Source organism: Bradysia coprophila (genome assembly GCF_014529535.1).
Source record: "Bradysia coprophila strain Holo2 chromosome IV unlocalized genomic scaffold, BU_Bcop_v1 contig_106, whole genome shotgun sequence".
NCBI classification, from domain to species: Eukaryota; Metazoa; Arthropoda; class Insecta; order Diptera; family Sciaridae; genus Bradysia; species Bradysia coprophila.
This window is the reverse complement of record NW_023503372.1, coordinates 448,726-465,336: the sequence shown is the minus strand read 5'-3', so window position 1 is coordinate 465,336 and position 16,611 is coordinate 448,726. Positions and strand designations below refer to the sequence as shown.

At 36.9% G+C, this 16,611-nt stretch overlaps 1 protein-coding gene across 2 annotated transcripts in view; it reads left to right on the top strand.

Annotated features, from left to right (window-relative positions):
* The first annotated feature begins 616 nt into the window (after positions 1-616).
* LOC119070914 overlaps positions 617-16,611 on the top strand; it is an 18,960-nt gene continuing 2,965 nt past the window's right edge. The window contains exons 1-10 of one of the 2 annotated variants that reach the window (XM_037175448.1): positions 617-841; positions 916-1,162; positions 1,236-1,405; positions 1,472-1,582; positions 1,650-2,002; positions 2,068-2,261; positions 2,323-2,695; positions 2,758-3,741; positions 3,804-3,964; positions 4,023-4,229. In XM_037175448.1, the coding sequence (XP_037031343.1) occupies positions 765-841; positions 916-1,162; positions 1,236-1,405; positions 1,472-1,582; positions 1,650-2,002; positions 2,068-2,261; positions 2,323-2,695; positions 2,758-3,741; positions 3,804-3,964; positions 4,023-4,229 (2,877 nt within the window). In that variant the 5' untranslated portion in view covers positions 617-764. Of the gene's footprint in view, positions 842-915; positions 1,169-1,235; positions 1,406-1,471; positions 1,583-1,649; positions 2,003-2,067; positions 2,262-2,322; positions 2,696-2,757; positions 3,742-3,803; positions 3,965-4,022; positions 4,230-16,611 lie in introns of both variants that reach the window. The other variant, XM_037175447.1, reaches the window with a different exon arrangement.

The window sequence follows — 16,611 nt, the reverse complement described above, 5'->3', positions numbered from 1 at the left end:
CGTCTGTGGTTTTGCTGCAGCCGCTTCACAAAAAATTTAAAAAGTAATGGGAACGGAACCGCAGTATGTAAGGTGCAGTGAGTTCAGTGAGTTCAAATAACCACTGCAAAGGAAGACAAAAATTACTCATACATATTAGTAGTGGAGACCTGTGGAGTGTCCCGTTTCCATCATTTTGTTAAATTTGGTTGTGAAGGGGCTGCAGTGGAACCGCAGACTTCATTAGAACCAAGGGATGTGTGAATCGTACTCAGGGCATCGAGACCTATCACTCTTGCCGCCATTTTTATACAAAACCATTGATGATTGATCTCAAATCAGTAGTGTCAGTCTGATATGTCACTGTAGTCACTGTATAGAGTGCTTAAATGAGAGAGATGGCGAAACGACAACCTATTGTTCCATCTCGAGGTCTGATATCAGATTCTTTTGTATTATCGATGACAGCAGACTCCGAGTTGATTTTCCATCTCGCTCTACTTAAACACCGTATAGTCATAGAGAAATAATTTGAAGTAATGTTTCTATGTCGATGTAGTCCTGTCATCTACACACAATTTTAACACTTTTGATGCGTTGCTTGGCAATGACGACGGCTTTGAAATGTCAACGTACATAAAGTTCAGTGGCACGATTCTTCGTACCACACAAAACGAAGAAAACTTTTGAGTTTACACGTGCTTTGGGATCGACTTTTAATGTTACAAAATCAACGATAACTATTAGATCGACAAATTCACAAGAGTGCAATTCCAACGCCCGACATGGACGCATTATCATTTAGAAGAGTTGCCGGCGGGAGTGTCATTGACAATCCGCCGCTATTTTCGCAGAACGGAGAGTAAGTGTTTGATTCGGTGAATTGTTGCACCAATGACTAACGAGAATGTGTGTCTGTTTTTCCTAATGTTCCAGCATACTGTTCACGACTATTACGAGAACTGATCTCACGAGCATTAAAACTCGCTTCCATGCGAATTCAGTGAGCACCATTCGCGCTTACAGTACAAAAACTGGGGAATGTATTCACGACATCGAAGTTCTGGCGAAAGTAGTCAGCATACGAAATATGCCTGGCAGTTCGACGACGCTGGTGGGATGCACAGAGAATGGTGTCATTGTTACGTGGGAACAAAGGTCCAGGGCTGTTGACACAAGAGTTGTGAGTGTTTTTGTTTGAGAAGTTTTTTGCGATCGGAGTGATTAATAACATGGAAATCGTTTCTAATTCGTAGGAAATGTCCTTCCCAGAGGGAAAAGGTACAGTGACAACGTTCAACGTTATTCCGTTCAAAAACACATATGTTGGTGTGGCCACTTGGACGGATGGTACTTTGGTGCAAATGGACATGTTCGATTTAACTACTGGCGAATGTCATAAATCGACAATTCTACAGTTGGAGGAGTGAGTGTTCAAAAGGTGTTCAAGGAGATGTCACAAGACAGTGAATTTGCACCGTTCTCATTTTAGGGGTGAACACAAGGTAGCGGTGTCTGGAAATAATCACAACATCGTTGCAGCCATCCAGAATCATAAATTGTTTGTGACTAGCATTAATAGCCGAACCGGAAAAAACAAGTCGTAAGTGGGAAATGTCCATGATTTACTGTCGATAATCGCATCACCTTCGTCACTTGACACCCTCTAGGTCATCCTTTACCAACGCCGGCAAACAATGTTTTACAGCCATTGCATGTCATCCAGTCGAGGAAACTGTGGCTGCGGGCGATGTGACTGGCAAAATTTTTATCTACCACGCACTGTTTAACAGAATGAAAAGTCCAGTCACAACGCTCTACCATTGGCATCACAATCTGGTGGAAACGATTGCATTCACTTCGTCGGGAAGTTTATTCTATTCAGGAGGTTCGGAAAGGGTCCTGGTTGGATGGAGTTACAATGACGATGGAAAAAATGTACTACCTCGGCTCAATGGTACAATTGTTCACATAGCCGTCAGTTCAGACAATCAACAGATCGCAGTATCGACCGATGACAATGGTATGGGCCGCAAAAATGAGACAATTTATCAGTATATTGAATGAACCAAACGTTTCGATTTATAGGAATCATCGTCGTCAGCCCACAGTTCAATCCCGTTACAGTCATACAAAATTTTGTGAGGGTCGCTGATGACGGCACTCCATGGCCACAGTTTCCATTTGGTCTGAAACTGGATCCACGCACCGGATATATTGTTCTGAATGGTCGGATCGGTCAGGTGCAGTTCTATTCTCCACACGATCGAACATTCTTCAACGTAAGTTACTGCAAACCTGCTCGTGAATGATTCGATAAACCAAAATTCTCTACCCTTTCAGCTGGACGTGACCATGGAGAATCGTTTGTCATTGGAAAGTGATAAAATCCTCTACAACACACGCATAACACATTTGGCATGTAATGTGGATTGGCTGGTCACGGCCGAATGTTTTGACGATTTGGCACATTTCCCGGAAGTTCGGCTGAAATTTTGGCTGTTTGATGTCACAAGAAAGACCTACGTGCTGAGTACACAAATCGAAACACCACATGAGGGCGGTGTAACTGCTCTGGAATTCTCGAGTTCTCACCGGGTTGAAAAGTTGCTGTGTGCAAGCAGTGGCCTAGACGGAAAAGTGAAAATTTGGTCGTTGGAGGAGAGTGAAGTCTACAGTGAATCACCGGACTCGGAAAGCGGTAACAACGCGACCAGTGAGTATAAAATATCTAGAAGTCGAACCTACCATCGCTAATTTAACGTCATACTTTCATAGCAACGAGGAAGTATTGGGTATGCCGTGAACAGACCAGCTACAAAAACTTACCAGCCAATGCCTTAGCATTCATGTCCGATGGGTCAACATTAGCCGTTGGCTTCGGAAACACTTTATGTATTTACATTCCGGAAACGCTTCGCATTAGAGCTGTCTTGAGTGCACCGGGTGGTCAGGACGGCTCAACCAACAAACTGATTGTAAGCATGCCAAAGTCATTGGGTAATTCGAAAATGACGAAGAAACAACAGGAGTTGGCTCAGAAGCATGAAAAACTCGTTAGGAGTTTCCTGGAAAATGACGACGATCAGCTGATAAACGACCTGGTAAAGGAAGCTGAAAAGGCACCGCGAGAAAGTCAGAATAATCGATTGGATCCCGACGGAACGGGAATTGTAGACAAGAAGCTTTTCGAAAAAATTCACGCGCTAAATGAATTGAACTATTTCCAAAAACTGGAACTATTCCAAAAGATGGGCGTTCACATCAAACTGCCGGCCGACTTAGAATTTGACTTTAATTCGTACGTCATAGGCACGATGTATGCGGCGGAGAAGGAAACATATTTAGCGAATTCCGTTGAGCGACTTCATCCGAATAAGAAATTCATCGGTCAGTGGATGCTGCACAACTATTTAACGAGACGAAGCGAAGCGGCGTTCAATGGTTTACATTTGAAAAATGTCACCTTCAGCGAAGAGGCAAATGATAGCCACACCACTAATGGAATCGAATCAATGGATATTGAATGTGACCAACCACGGTCGGAATCGGCTAATCCGATTAGGAAGGTAGCCAAAATCAAGCTGGTTGTGTTTGCGACTGGTGACTCTAGCCACTTGGTGATTGTTTGCACCGAAAACCGTTTGCTCATTTGGAATACGATAACGTTACGTCTTCAATCATCTTGGAAAATAAGTGTTCGTCTCGCGGTTGTTGATCCGTGCACAAGCCTTGTAGCCGTTAACACAATATTCGATGAGTGTAGGAAAACTGAATCCATTCAACGATCCCGGACCGTTTCTCATTTTAAAAATTCTTTGCAGTGTACGTTCTGAATCCGAGTAAACAATACGACCTGTACAAACGGAAAAACTTGCCAAAACTCTCAGGCATGGTATGGTTGCCCAGACGGGAACCGAGAAAATCATCATTGGACGTAGACTGGCAATCGGTCTCTCAATTGTTCCTGTTTACTAGAACTCAGGTATTCAAGACATCGTCGATTTATTGAAAAGATTTGACCAAAAAAAATGTCCATGCAGGAGATGTTGTACCTGGTTCCTGACAACGATGAAGATTTGTTCGCTGACAGGGGCACCACTTTGAAGGAGGTGGACCAATTAGAGTCTCAGACACATTTCGGCGCAATGTTTGCGAGACAGGTCACTAACAATTCTGCTGCTCTGGCTGGTCAACGGAACATTGCCGGTGGACTGGTAGGAGAACCTACAACAATGGGTGTCAAAGCGGTAAGTTTTATTCTATCCCTCATTCTATCTGATTTTTAGAAGTCATACCATGACTGTTGTTTCCGCTGAATCAATAGTCAAATTGCGACTCTGTTGTTAAATGTTCATGTCGTTTACGGCAGACGGGGCAGACTTTTTGATTTAGTGGCACACGGTTTCGTGCTTATTGTACCGCTCAGATCGATTCAAATCGCAAAATTTCCTATTTTAAACCAATCCATCTGTCTCAAGTAAGCTGACGGAACTTTGTGCCATAGCTTCGATGGGTGCCGTACTTCTTGGATTAAATCCTATACGATTCAGTCCATTTATTCTACGAAGTGTGGCACCACTCAGGAGACTTTTACAAAAGAGAAGCGTTTAATTAAATCTGCAACGTCATTGGTTGAAATGGCTAGGGTGTGATGCAAAATCTTCTACTTCATTTGTTGTATTGTACATGTATAAAAGACGGCCCCAACCAGAGTGCATCGCTTTTATTTTGATCATCGTTGTCGATAACAGATGATATGACCAGCCATCTCTTGAATACTACACCGTTTTATCTAATTCTCTAATGGACGAATGCCACAACCAACTTTCATTTCATTTCATTTGTAATTTTCAAACCGAACGGTATAACAAAATGCAAACTTTCTCAAGTACATTCAGTGCTACCATTCACTGTGAAAATGAAAAGTTTTTCCGATAAAACTTTTACCAACGAAATTGCAACAGTACTTTCGATACCACTTACCATTATGATAATAAGTAGAAAAAACATATTTGCGCAAACCTTGCTCTACTGCAGTGACAGTGGTAAACGGATGGACAACACCAAGTTTTTAGCAATATTGTATGTCGATGACGATATCATAATGGACGTACCGTACTGCGAGAAAGTGGCATCTTTAACGATTAATTCCGACGACAAAATGTGTGACTTCCTCGTGGGATTCCATTTAATCTTATACATTTTAGTACCATTTCTGTCCATCAAAACCATCAAAACTAAAACCGTCAATCAACGGTCCTTTTGATTTATCATTGACAAAATACCTTCCAATCATTATCAACAAATTAAATTTGATTAAGACCAGTTCACAGATCGTGTCTGTGGACGAGAGCAATTTCTTTGCACATTTAAAGATCTCAAAATCACACTTTGTGATGCAAATTTTCTATTTTATGTATGTAGGGAACATACTAGATGGAGACCAGGTTTGGTACCTGTGAATCTGTTTGAAATTATCAGATTACATGCTATTTTCGGCAATGAAAGTACAAACCAGGTATGGTCTGTCCATATAAACCGGAGAAAATAGCGATTTCTTATAAACAAACTCACCTTTCAATGAAAAGCATTGGGAGGTGAGTTTGTTTATATGAAATCGCTATTTCCTCCTCTCCATACAAATTTTAACATTCGATCTATAGAGTATACTTTCACTGATTTTCGGACCTCATTTTAAAGATTTTCCACGTGTTCGACCACTGATGGGGAATACTCTTGTTTCACTTACAAAAATGACCGATACCAATGCTTCTGATTACTTACGTTATCGTTACACTATGAAACATGCCGCTTTAAGCTGTTCCACGCCTGTGTTTACTTCAGTATGTCGTGGCTGTTCTATCTCTTGATATTTCCTCTCCTTTATTTAACATAGCAACAGAGTGTTGCGTTAAAAGTCTCGTTTTCGTGTGTTTGTTGATCCGAGACGTAGTCGAAAATTCTACTTTTGAGCTTTTTATCCCTGGCTATGTAAAGTATTTTTCCTTTCAAAATGATTTCCCATACACTTAAAAATTCTAACTAGAGTCAAGGGCCTAGACTCGAACAAGTGGTCGAAACAGAAAAACAAAATTGACTGCAACTGAAACAATACCGTTGTTAAACTAGAGTTGCACAGCTTAATTATCCCATTTGAAATTATTCCAAATTAATCTGCTCTGCTCCCATAGCAAAGGGTAGAAAAACAAGGTCCTTTTAATACCTTTTAAGTTACAAAAAGGGTTCTCAGCTTCAAGCTTAAATCATTAAGCTTCAACGTTTTTAAGAAACGTCCTGCTAGGCTCTATATAAAGAACGCTATTTTAATGTGGAGTTGCTTGTTTTTAGACCCGTACGAAGTACTGGGGTCTTATAGGTTTACGCATACGTTTGTAACACGTCGAATTGGACTCCCTGAGTAAGGGGAAACCTATTGTGGTTGTCTAGAGATGCCAAATCAGTGAAAAAAATGTCCGTCTGTCTGCACGATAACTTGAGTAAAATTGAAAATTCTTTTTTTTTCCGTTTGGTAATGTCAAAAGACAGGCTAAGTTCGAAGATGAGTGATTTTGCATCGACCCATCCCGAGCTGTGGCCCAATAAGTGCTTTACGGTTTTTCGAAGATATCTCCGGACATTTAAACGTTACACTTGTAAATGATACGTCAAATAAAAGGTATTTACAATACCGATCGACAAAAAAAAAGTTTATGGAAATCGGATGACCGACTCGTGAGTTAGACCCCTTGGTGTGGAACAGGCACAGGGCGGCAAGCAGTTTTTGCTTGTAGGTCGGCCACATTTGAACATATTTCGTCTGTTTTAGCTTTATTAGATAGGTATTGACCGTACCAATCAGGGAAAAAAAAGTTTTTTAAATTATGTTCTTCGGAGCGTGAACTAGGTCTCTTGGAGTGAGCTCTTATCTGGCTACTCGGCCGTACAGTGAACGTGGAGTATTTTGTCAATATCTCGAGTAAATTTTGACCGAATTTCATGATTTCTTTTTGTTTGAAAGGTATTAACGAATGTAAAACGTCGGTACTATTTTCTCTCTCCTAACAAAATGGCTGCCGGCGGCCATATTGGATTTTATTAAAAGTGATATATCTTGGGGAAAATGGTACTTAGAGAGTTTCTGTTAACATGGAAATAATTTGTTATGTAGGTAAATATAGCGGTATATAGCTGTTTAAGGAATTTATGAAAGTTGACTTCGTACGGGGCTGTCTATATTGCCTCCGGCAATTTATTTGTATATGCTAACAAGGCAAAGAAAGATAATGTAAGTGATTTTAAAGGGCGAATAGCTTTTCAGTAGAGAATGAAGTAAAGGCTTTGATACGAATAGGTGTTTCGTACGGGTCGGCGTTAGCTATGTTTTGGCTGTAAGTGTCGAGCGCAAGCAGTGCCTATTTTTAAGAATTTGATTCCTAAAAATTCCTAAAATTCTTAATATTTCTAAAAAAAAATCCCAAATCCTAAAACTCCTAAAAATTGCTAAAGTTCTTTTACACAAATTCAAAAAAAAAATCTCATAAAAAGACCCTCAACATCATAGACCTAAGGTTTGAATATAGTCATTGAGAATGCAATACCGAAAGATTCCGGAACATAGAACTTTATTTGAAGGGAATCTTCCAGAATATTATTCCAAGAATTTTGGGTATTTCTGCACAGCAAGTAAAAAATCGATCTTTCCAAAAACAGAAATTACAATAAATAAAAATCGTCCACTCTATTCCTTCCAAATGTTCCAAAAATGCATGCTGCGTTTCCCCTTTAAATAGCAATTGAAATTCTTTGCAATAGGTAATCTGTTGAACGTTTTTCCCCTGATGCTTTTTTCATCAATGATCCTAATTTCGTGACAAATTGTTGTCATTGCTGTAGATAAAGATGAAAACCCATTTCTAAATGGTTGAGGGGAATTAATTATCTATTCCACACAGCTTATGTGTCGCACTCCTTTATTCTTCATGGAAACACTTTCCTGTGCTATATGCGGTCATGTCTAAAACAAATCCTTTTTTCGTTTTACACAACTGAAATAAGACAACGGTTTCCTTTATACTTGGAAATGTTTTAATATTCATTCAACATCAATATTCATAAATGTTTGACTTTGTTTAAAAACAATATTTCTTCGCTATACAAATTTCTCAGTACATTTTTTTTGATCTTGCACTCGAATAAATTATTCGGAATAATTATTCGTCAATTGAACAATCATAATTTCCAATCCAATCTCAAATTTGAAACAAAAACACAATTTACCAGAAAATGTTATACATTGGATGGTGGATTTTCAATCAATATATCTACTTTATTTATACATTTATAAAGACTTCTTTTGCACATCACAATAAATTACTAAAAGCTATGACTAAACATAAAAAAAATATACAAAATCATGGAATAAATGATGAACTGTGTGTGGTGATGGTGAAAAGTGTGTGTATGAGCAAAACAAAACAAAAAACTTTTTTTTGTGAAATTTTATATTTTTCGCTTCGTTTTTTGCTACTTTGATGGTTTACGTATCATTGGAACTCGATGATTTCGGCATCGACGCATTAAATGAACATCATGTTTGAAATAGCGCAGACAATGCCACTGTGGGATTTCCATTAGCGTTTTTACGGCCTGAAAATTTGCAGAATTTTATTATGGCTATTAGTAATTTGGTTCTGTGATTTGAATTAATTTTTTTTCTTATTTTATAGTAAGTCGTTCATTATATTCGTTAACGCATTTCTACCGAAAACAGACTATCATCATCAACACCGACGCGTCAAGTAATTGAATTGAAATGAAACTTTTGCTTCATTGAATCTGGGCCTGAGATGCATTTTATCTTTAACTTTTGTATATTGGAATTGTGACCACTTGGTTAACTGAAATAAGTGAATGATTGCGTTGTTGTGTTGGTTTTAGTAGTTGAGGAATGTAACTTTTACAAAAAAATTGTTTTTATTCTAAGAAAACTGGGAGATTAGCACAAAATGATTTGGCTAGGAAAATCTATTTTGAGGAGAAATATTTATAGAGTCGAAACGATGACTAGGCTACAGCAGTTCTGTCCTGAAGGAACATTAGGCTTAGAATGTCTTAAGCCTTTAAGGAAATCTTTCTTCAGATTTTTGTTTAACTTTTCTGGTTTATAGAAAACATTTTTTATATAAACGAGTGACGTTGAAACAGGTGTGAAACAGCTACGTGCATCAATCAGCTAATTTATGAAAAATCACTTTCCCTTTTCTGAATCAGTTTCCATATGTATTTCACACACAGCATACCAAACTGGGGATGTGCATGCAATCATATCTTTTCAAGGAAATGTTCGTTTTTCATGAAATTATGACTTGGGGAGTGAAAGAAATAAAAAAAATCAGAAAAACAATTTTCCAATATTCCTTTAAATTTTCCTAAATTTTCTTAGACATTTCCGTATTTTCCTAAAAGTTTTTAGGAAAATTCGGAAAAATTTACAAAAATATGGGAAATTGCTTTCCCAAAAATAGTCCCTGGTATGAGTCCCGGCTGGACGGACATTGCATTTTCAGCACTCAATTTCACTCAGAATATTTTTTAAATTTAATAATAAATTGGTGTCCTTTGAAATACCAATTTGGGGTGATGGTTCAGCAGGTCTTGCTCTGACGCAACTAAATATTAAGTTTCCTTCGATGAATTACAGTATTTGGTTCTGTTTGAGTGTATTTTCTATTCCGTTATATTCCTCTGTCGCCGTTGCAGAATAGAATTCGTTGAATTTATGAGATTTAGAAGAAAATAGAAATAAGAAAAACCTACGAAACCTATGTGAGTTTAACAAAACTTTGTAGATTGTTTGATTGAAGAATAATGTGGAGAGTTGGTGGGAGAAAACTTCGGAAGTCTGTAAACACTCAGTACTCCACATCCACACTAAATTTAATTTTGCCAAACTGAACTAAAACTACTCACAATCTCAGCCCGCGAAACCGGCCATCCCTTAATAAGCGAACAGCAAACGGACAGCAATGCTACAATCGTCAAATATCCAAACAATTTCATCTTATTCTTCTCGTAAAAATTTATTAATTTAATGAACACTTCAATCAAATTTCCGTATTGTTTTCGATTTATTTCTTGCACTTGTGCCGCGTTCCTCTTTAACTTCCTTAATTTGTAACTTAAACAAAGTTGTAATTTTACAAATTTTAAATTGTCAAAGTTCTGACTCAACACATCGAATGAATCAAATTTATTCAGAAATCATTTGCACACACGCGACGAACAAAGCATTAATAACAGCGCTTCAAGCTGCACTTCGAACCGCTCGATCAAACGTCTACTAAAGTAATGTGTTCACGATTTAATAAGAACAGAAAATCACTGGTTCGCGTGTCTCACTTGTTGTGGCTTGGTTATGGTGTCGCAATATTACAAAATATTATAAATCGTTCCTCGCAGATGTTCTATTTTGAATTGGTTTGTTAACTTGCTGCATAATTCTTTATATAGTGAGACCTGCGTCGCTATGATATGCGTGTGTATAAATGTTTGCTGTACAATGGTATATGCTTGCTGTGTACTCAACATTTTCTGTACACATAATACAAGTGCATCGCATTACACCAAATTAAAACATACAAAGAGGAGATCGCACTTCCAGACCCGACCGGCCTTAACTGACTATGCGTTGGATATTGTTTTTTTTTTCCTTTAGTGATACTGATACTTTCATTGCGGCAATATCAGTTATCGCCGTTTGTCTTTTTTGGGTTTTCACTTTGTGTAACATAATGAAATTGGAGGCAAAGTTGCATCAACTTTTAACAAATTATGAGTTGATGAGTGTGGTGAGCTTCTTCATGAAGTCCGAAATTTTGCTTTAATCAATGCTTCGTGTGTATAATGGGGTCGTTCATGAATTACGTAAAGCAAAGGATTTTGTATTCACCGTTACGCGAGGCTTATACTTCTACCCCTTTCTTACGGTGCGTAATTTATGAACGACCCCCATAACAACTCCATCTCAATATTTTTGTTTTTTTCCTCTTTTGCGTAGAAAAAAATTCGCAAAAAATTTATTGTTTTTAACAAACCTTTTTTGTTCTTAATTGCGAATGGAAAAAGCCAGTAAACAACAAGTTTACATGACTTTTCTGATATCAATTAAAGTTCTGGATGCATTTTTTTTGGTCAGAACGTATCATCTTTTCAACCTTGTATAAACGGCAAATACATTGCCACATTATCATTGAATCTGTTACTTCAATTGTTTAATCTTTTACTTCATTAATTTTAGCACACATTTCAGCTATATAAAATATCTCAAGACCGAGTGCATCGTTCATTGTTGTTGTCGCTCTCGACAACCGATGAGTTTCCGGTTAGGATATGTTAAACATATTTGACAGAGAATTCTCTACAGAAAATTCCCTAAGGATTTTCAATGATTTCAACAGGATTTTCTTACCTGTTTTTCCTGGATTTTCATCGATTGTAAGGATTGTCATCATCCATTTTAAGGAGATTTTTTACTTTTCTGAGGATTTTCTAATCAAAATCTTTCACTCTTTTCAAAGGATTTTTTTTCGGTTGACCCATGATTCTCTCCTGATTCGTCGTTTCTACGAGGTTCATACCTCGTGCTCGTGCCATCGCATTTGGTCTCTAGTACACACACCTCTTTTCTCTAACGGTTAGCTGACGGCCGTCATTAATTGCGTCTTTCATAAATTGCTATCTACTTCCAAAAATATCCGTTTTGACCTTTTACGTAAGCCACTCAATTAATTCATTTCAATCTAAACATGGCTCCCTGTGTTTGAATCAAATTATTCCGAATTGCGAGTTTTATTCTTAGAACAGAATTTTTTTGAGACATTAAATTGATTGAATACCGATAACACTGTCTGTATGATGTTAGGTTCAGAAGCTATCGTCAGCTGCAAAAAGTTTTTTTTTGCGATGTTTTATTATGTGGTTAGAACTGTATGTTCAGACGGTGGGAATGATTTTTTCTTTTTATTTGCTTACGCCAAATTAATGGAAATTTCTTTAGAATTTTAATCAATGTTTACCAATTTTCTATTTTTAATTGGGTTTTTTTTTTGTGGCGATCACCAGTCCTTGAAATTTACATCTACTAATATCGCTGTTCGTTTCATGAAACATCGCATCTAACAAATGTTAGGAAGATCAGCAATAAAACATCTTTCAATTTTATTCTTGGTATCCAGGTCGTGTTTCATTTCTAACCCAAAACCCGCCTGAGCATTAATAGAAGAAACCTCCACTGCCAGAAGAGCAATTTAGGAAAACTCGGGAAAATATATGAAAATGTTTTCTCACAAATAATTATAATCTCTATTTCATTTCTTAGAACTCAAGCTCATTAGGGGGAAGGTGGCAGAAGAAAACGTGCGCTTCAAACATTTTCAAAAAACTGTCCATACGTTTTTGCACACTTTCGAATAGCGACTATGCAAAAATGACGTCCACATTTTTCAGTGCTATTAGTAAATTGAATCCATCGATAACTCGACAAAACTGCATTCTTTGCAACCAAATCTGTGTCCTACCCCCTTACTATTGTCGAAATGCTGAGTTAATATAGCCCCTAGTACTAACAATCAAAATTCTGCGAAGAGAAGCCTTTTTACAAAGTTCCTTTATTTGTTGCAACTGTTGAAATAAAATTCAGTTCTTCATCCATATAGTTTGCATTTTATCACTGATATAACTCGGTCCAACAAAACCGTCTCGAAACTTGAATAGTTTATAAAAGAGAAAGAGAAAAACGTGCGCCTTATTTTCCTGGTTGCAACTATCTTGTTGCTCGCAAAATGTACGAATTATGTTTTTATGCATAAAACTGAAAAACTGCAAATTCTGTTCACGGTAAAGAGCTATTTATATACTTCCCATTTACCTCACCCATGATGCTGATGCTATAACCCACGTTCTATTCCATTTAAGAATTACTTTGTCGAATAAATTATACAATGCGAAGCTCTGCTCATCGCATTACTTTTTTTCCTTCTTTGATCTTGTTTTTCAGCAGAAGAAGAAAAACTCGACTTTCAAAGTGTATAATTAATCAGCGAAAAACATTGTTACAGTACATGCTTTGGTTAATAAATATAAATATATCAAAAGTTCGTTTAAAAGTTTATCTCTTGCGGGTGCGACCTCTTTCATTCATTTCTTAATTGATTTCTCTAAGAAAATTGTAAGAAGAATTCTATAACAACCGCGTACATGCACTTGATCAAAGTTCAATTTCGTAAAAAAGAAAACTTCAACAAAACCAAGCACCTTAACCTGTTACAGACGGCAAGCATTTGAACGGTATTATTATCGGGTCTATTACTTCCATCGATCAAAGTATTTTTAATCTGTTGATTTCCAATCTTGTACTTCAATTTTTTGAACATGCATTTTACCATATAAAGGACAATATTACACAGACCTTCTCATTATTTTTGTCGTCGTTATCGATAACAGATAAATAGCCGTATGTGAGACCTTTCACACGCCATTATTCAGTGTGTGCGCTATAAAGTCTAATTACATGGACCTTTCACCCCGTACACACAATTCTATATAAAAAGATTTAGGAAATGTGTGAAGCTTTCGATTTCCATCTCTTCTTCTCTCCCCATAAATTATGAGTCATAAATGACACCGACACCTTGTAAAACGAATATCGTTTCAATACGAACACCTTTATTATCCCGAGCGAGCTCCAAATCAAATCCTTTCAAGTTTTCCATTGCATTGTAAAACGAATTAATTTTGTTGATCCAAATGAATTTGGCCGACATAGTCGTAGTTAAATCACATAACATATACACTGAATGTGGCACGCGTGAACTTTCGATGATCTGGTGTGTATTTACTCACGATTAAAGAGCGTGATGACACGGCCTTAAACTATAAACTGAAGAAAAAACATTCGGGACGCATGATGAAAGTCTATGGTGTTCTTACGTTTGCTCTAATTTCCAGTACAGCTTCCTGTTTGCTATATTTGTTTTGGCTTATCGCACTGGTAGTGTAAACATTAATTGTTATGAATTTTTAAATTTGTCTTTAAAAGAGAATGGACCGGTACGTCCCATTTTTAGCAGCAATATTATTAGAGATAAAAGTAGATTCGGTTTGATGCTTTATAGGGTGACGGGGAGCCAGTAGAAGAATCAGTTATATCATAATATTGGACAAGAATAGTAGTTACATTGGACGTCAGTGAAATTCAACCATGAATTTGTTTCAGCTGATTCACTCATAAAAACAAAACTTTTTATGGAATTTTATCGACTTGCGTGTGTGTAACTATTTCGCTCGTGGAAACAAAAGTAATCGCTCGTGGAAACAAAAGTAAGCACTTTTGTTTGTATGAGTGGACAGCTAAAATAGGAGCATTTAAACACTTCAACTTCTCATAGTTCATTGCAGATGGTTCCAAACCCCCAAGACCCTATTTGTTCTGAAAGGAAATGAGATTACCTTTCTAATGACATCCCACACGACCTTGTACGTTTCGTGTACCCGGAAAAATTTCTGTAGGAAAACACATAAAAAATCCACTGGAAAATGCGTTCGATTTCGGTAGACTGTTTTTGAAAAGAATCTTGACGTTAAGGCCAGGTTATGGTTCGATATATCGCACATATGTCAGGACGCATAACCTGGCCTTAAATATAAAGTGCAATGTCTTTTGTTGTCTTGCAGACATCGACTAGAACAAATCTTTTACTTCGTTCGTTTTAACACAGATTTTTCTATTTTTGTCGTTGATGTCGATAGCAGATGATTCCGAGGTTTCCGAAAGTTTTCTCGTGGTAAATATTCGTGTCAATAATTTGAAAACATTGAAACACCACGCTATATGCAAAGAGATGAAACTTTGTAGCGAGCAGAATACATTCCCTTACAAAAATTTAGAATACAAATTGTGTTTGTGAACCCAGTGAACGTAATCGGTTGAGTTCTTTGTTTTCTTATCTCACTACTTGGTGTGTTGACCCTTTCGGAAGCGTGCAAAAATAATGTCGTACGTTCAATCATTCGTTGTTTGTTTGAGAAACTTATTAATTAGTTTGATAACAAACAATAACAAAAATCTTTATGAACGAACATCGCAGCATCACGTAACGCACATTCAACATGTAGTCATACAACGTTGATGTAAAAGTGTGGGATTTAATCCGTTGCATGATTTCTTTTGCTGATCACATAAAATTTACGGGAAAATTATAATTAGGCACTGCTTTGTGTTGATATGCTCGTTCTTAATGACCGTACGTCGTTTAAGGTTGCATCTCTTAACACTTGGCTAATTGCGAAATTACTTTGCCCTAATTTCATTAAGCTTTAATGGGCCATTTGACCAAGTACAATCCGATGTACACACATTTAGTGGTATTACAATAATTGCTCGTTCAAAATGCAATTTATGCATGCAATTACGTGTGCGGTTCTTTTTTGATGAATTGCTTTGATTGTGGGTTGACTGAAAGATCCTTCCGATTGTTATAATGATGAGTGTTCAATCTCATAACTGATGGTTCTTGTATACGTGTCGTTTGGAGAAAATTATCGGCTAAAGGAATGAAGCGATTTGAGTGATGAAATAGATTATAGCATAGAGAGTCGAAGTGGATTCTTCAAGTTTGCCATTAAAATTGTGTTGTTATCACCAGCTACGAATGGTTGTCAGATTCTTATTTCTGTGTCATTCTGTCTCATGAAAGAACAAGTTATTACATCCATCTAAAGGGAAAACCGTGGTGGAAATTTGACACAGAGCTGTTGTTTTGTGTTCCGTTGTAAAGTTCGTCGATTTCAAAAAAATTTCCTGTTGTCTTCCAAGGATTTCAATAGGATTTTTTACTGATTCTGGACTGACTTTCAAATGATTTTTTTTTAAACTTTTTTCTTTTGATTTGATTTTTGATTTAAAATGTAAGGAATTTCTTTCTTAAAATTTTGTAGGATTTTCTAAGGCTTTTCTTTGTATCAACAAAGAAATTTCTATGAATGAATATTTGACCCTCGGTTCCGTTACACAACGAGACAATATTTGCTGATGTAGGAGCAAACAGTGGAATTTTCATTGATACGGAAGACTGCTGTCCAACAAAATTTAAATTTGGAAGCATCCGTCTCGACAATATCCCTTGAAATCCTCTTGTCAATGATTTGCTGAGGGTTTTCTTTACCAGTAGTTTCTTTATGAGTTTTGAGAACTCTCTTGGATTTCCAAGGATTTTTTCAGTTTTCTAAGGATTTTTTGAAAATTTTCTTTGATTTTTGGGATATCTGTTGAAAGGAATTTTAAGATATCAAAAATTTTCCAAGGATTTTCTTGGTTGACAGAGGACAGATTGAGGGGAAGATGAACGAACATAGAAAATCCTTTTACATTCCAAAAATAGTGATTTGTTAAGAAAATCCTTAAATTCGGTGGAAGTCAAATCGTAAGTTTTATTCATTTAAAATACATGCCAAGAAAAGGTGGTCAGGCTTAGCCGTCATTTCGACCTGTAGAATTTTAAGAAAATCCTTGAAAATCGTGGAAACATGCTTGAAAATCCTTTGAAATTGGCAAAAAAAATCCTAAAAATAAGA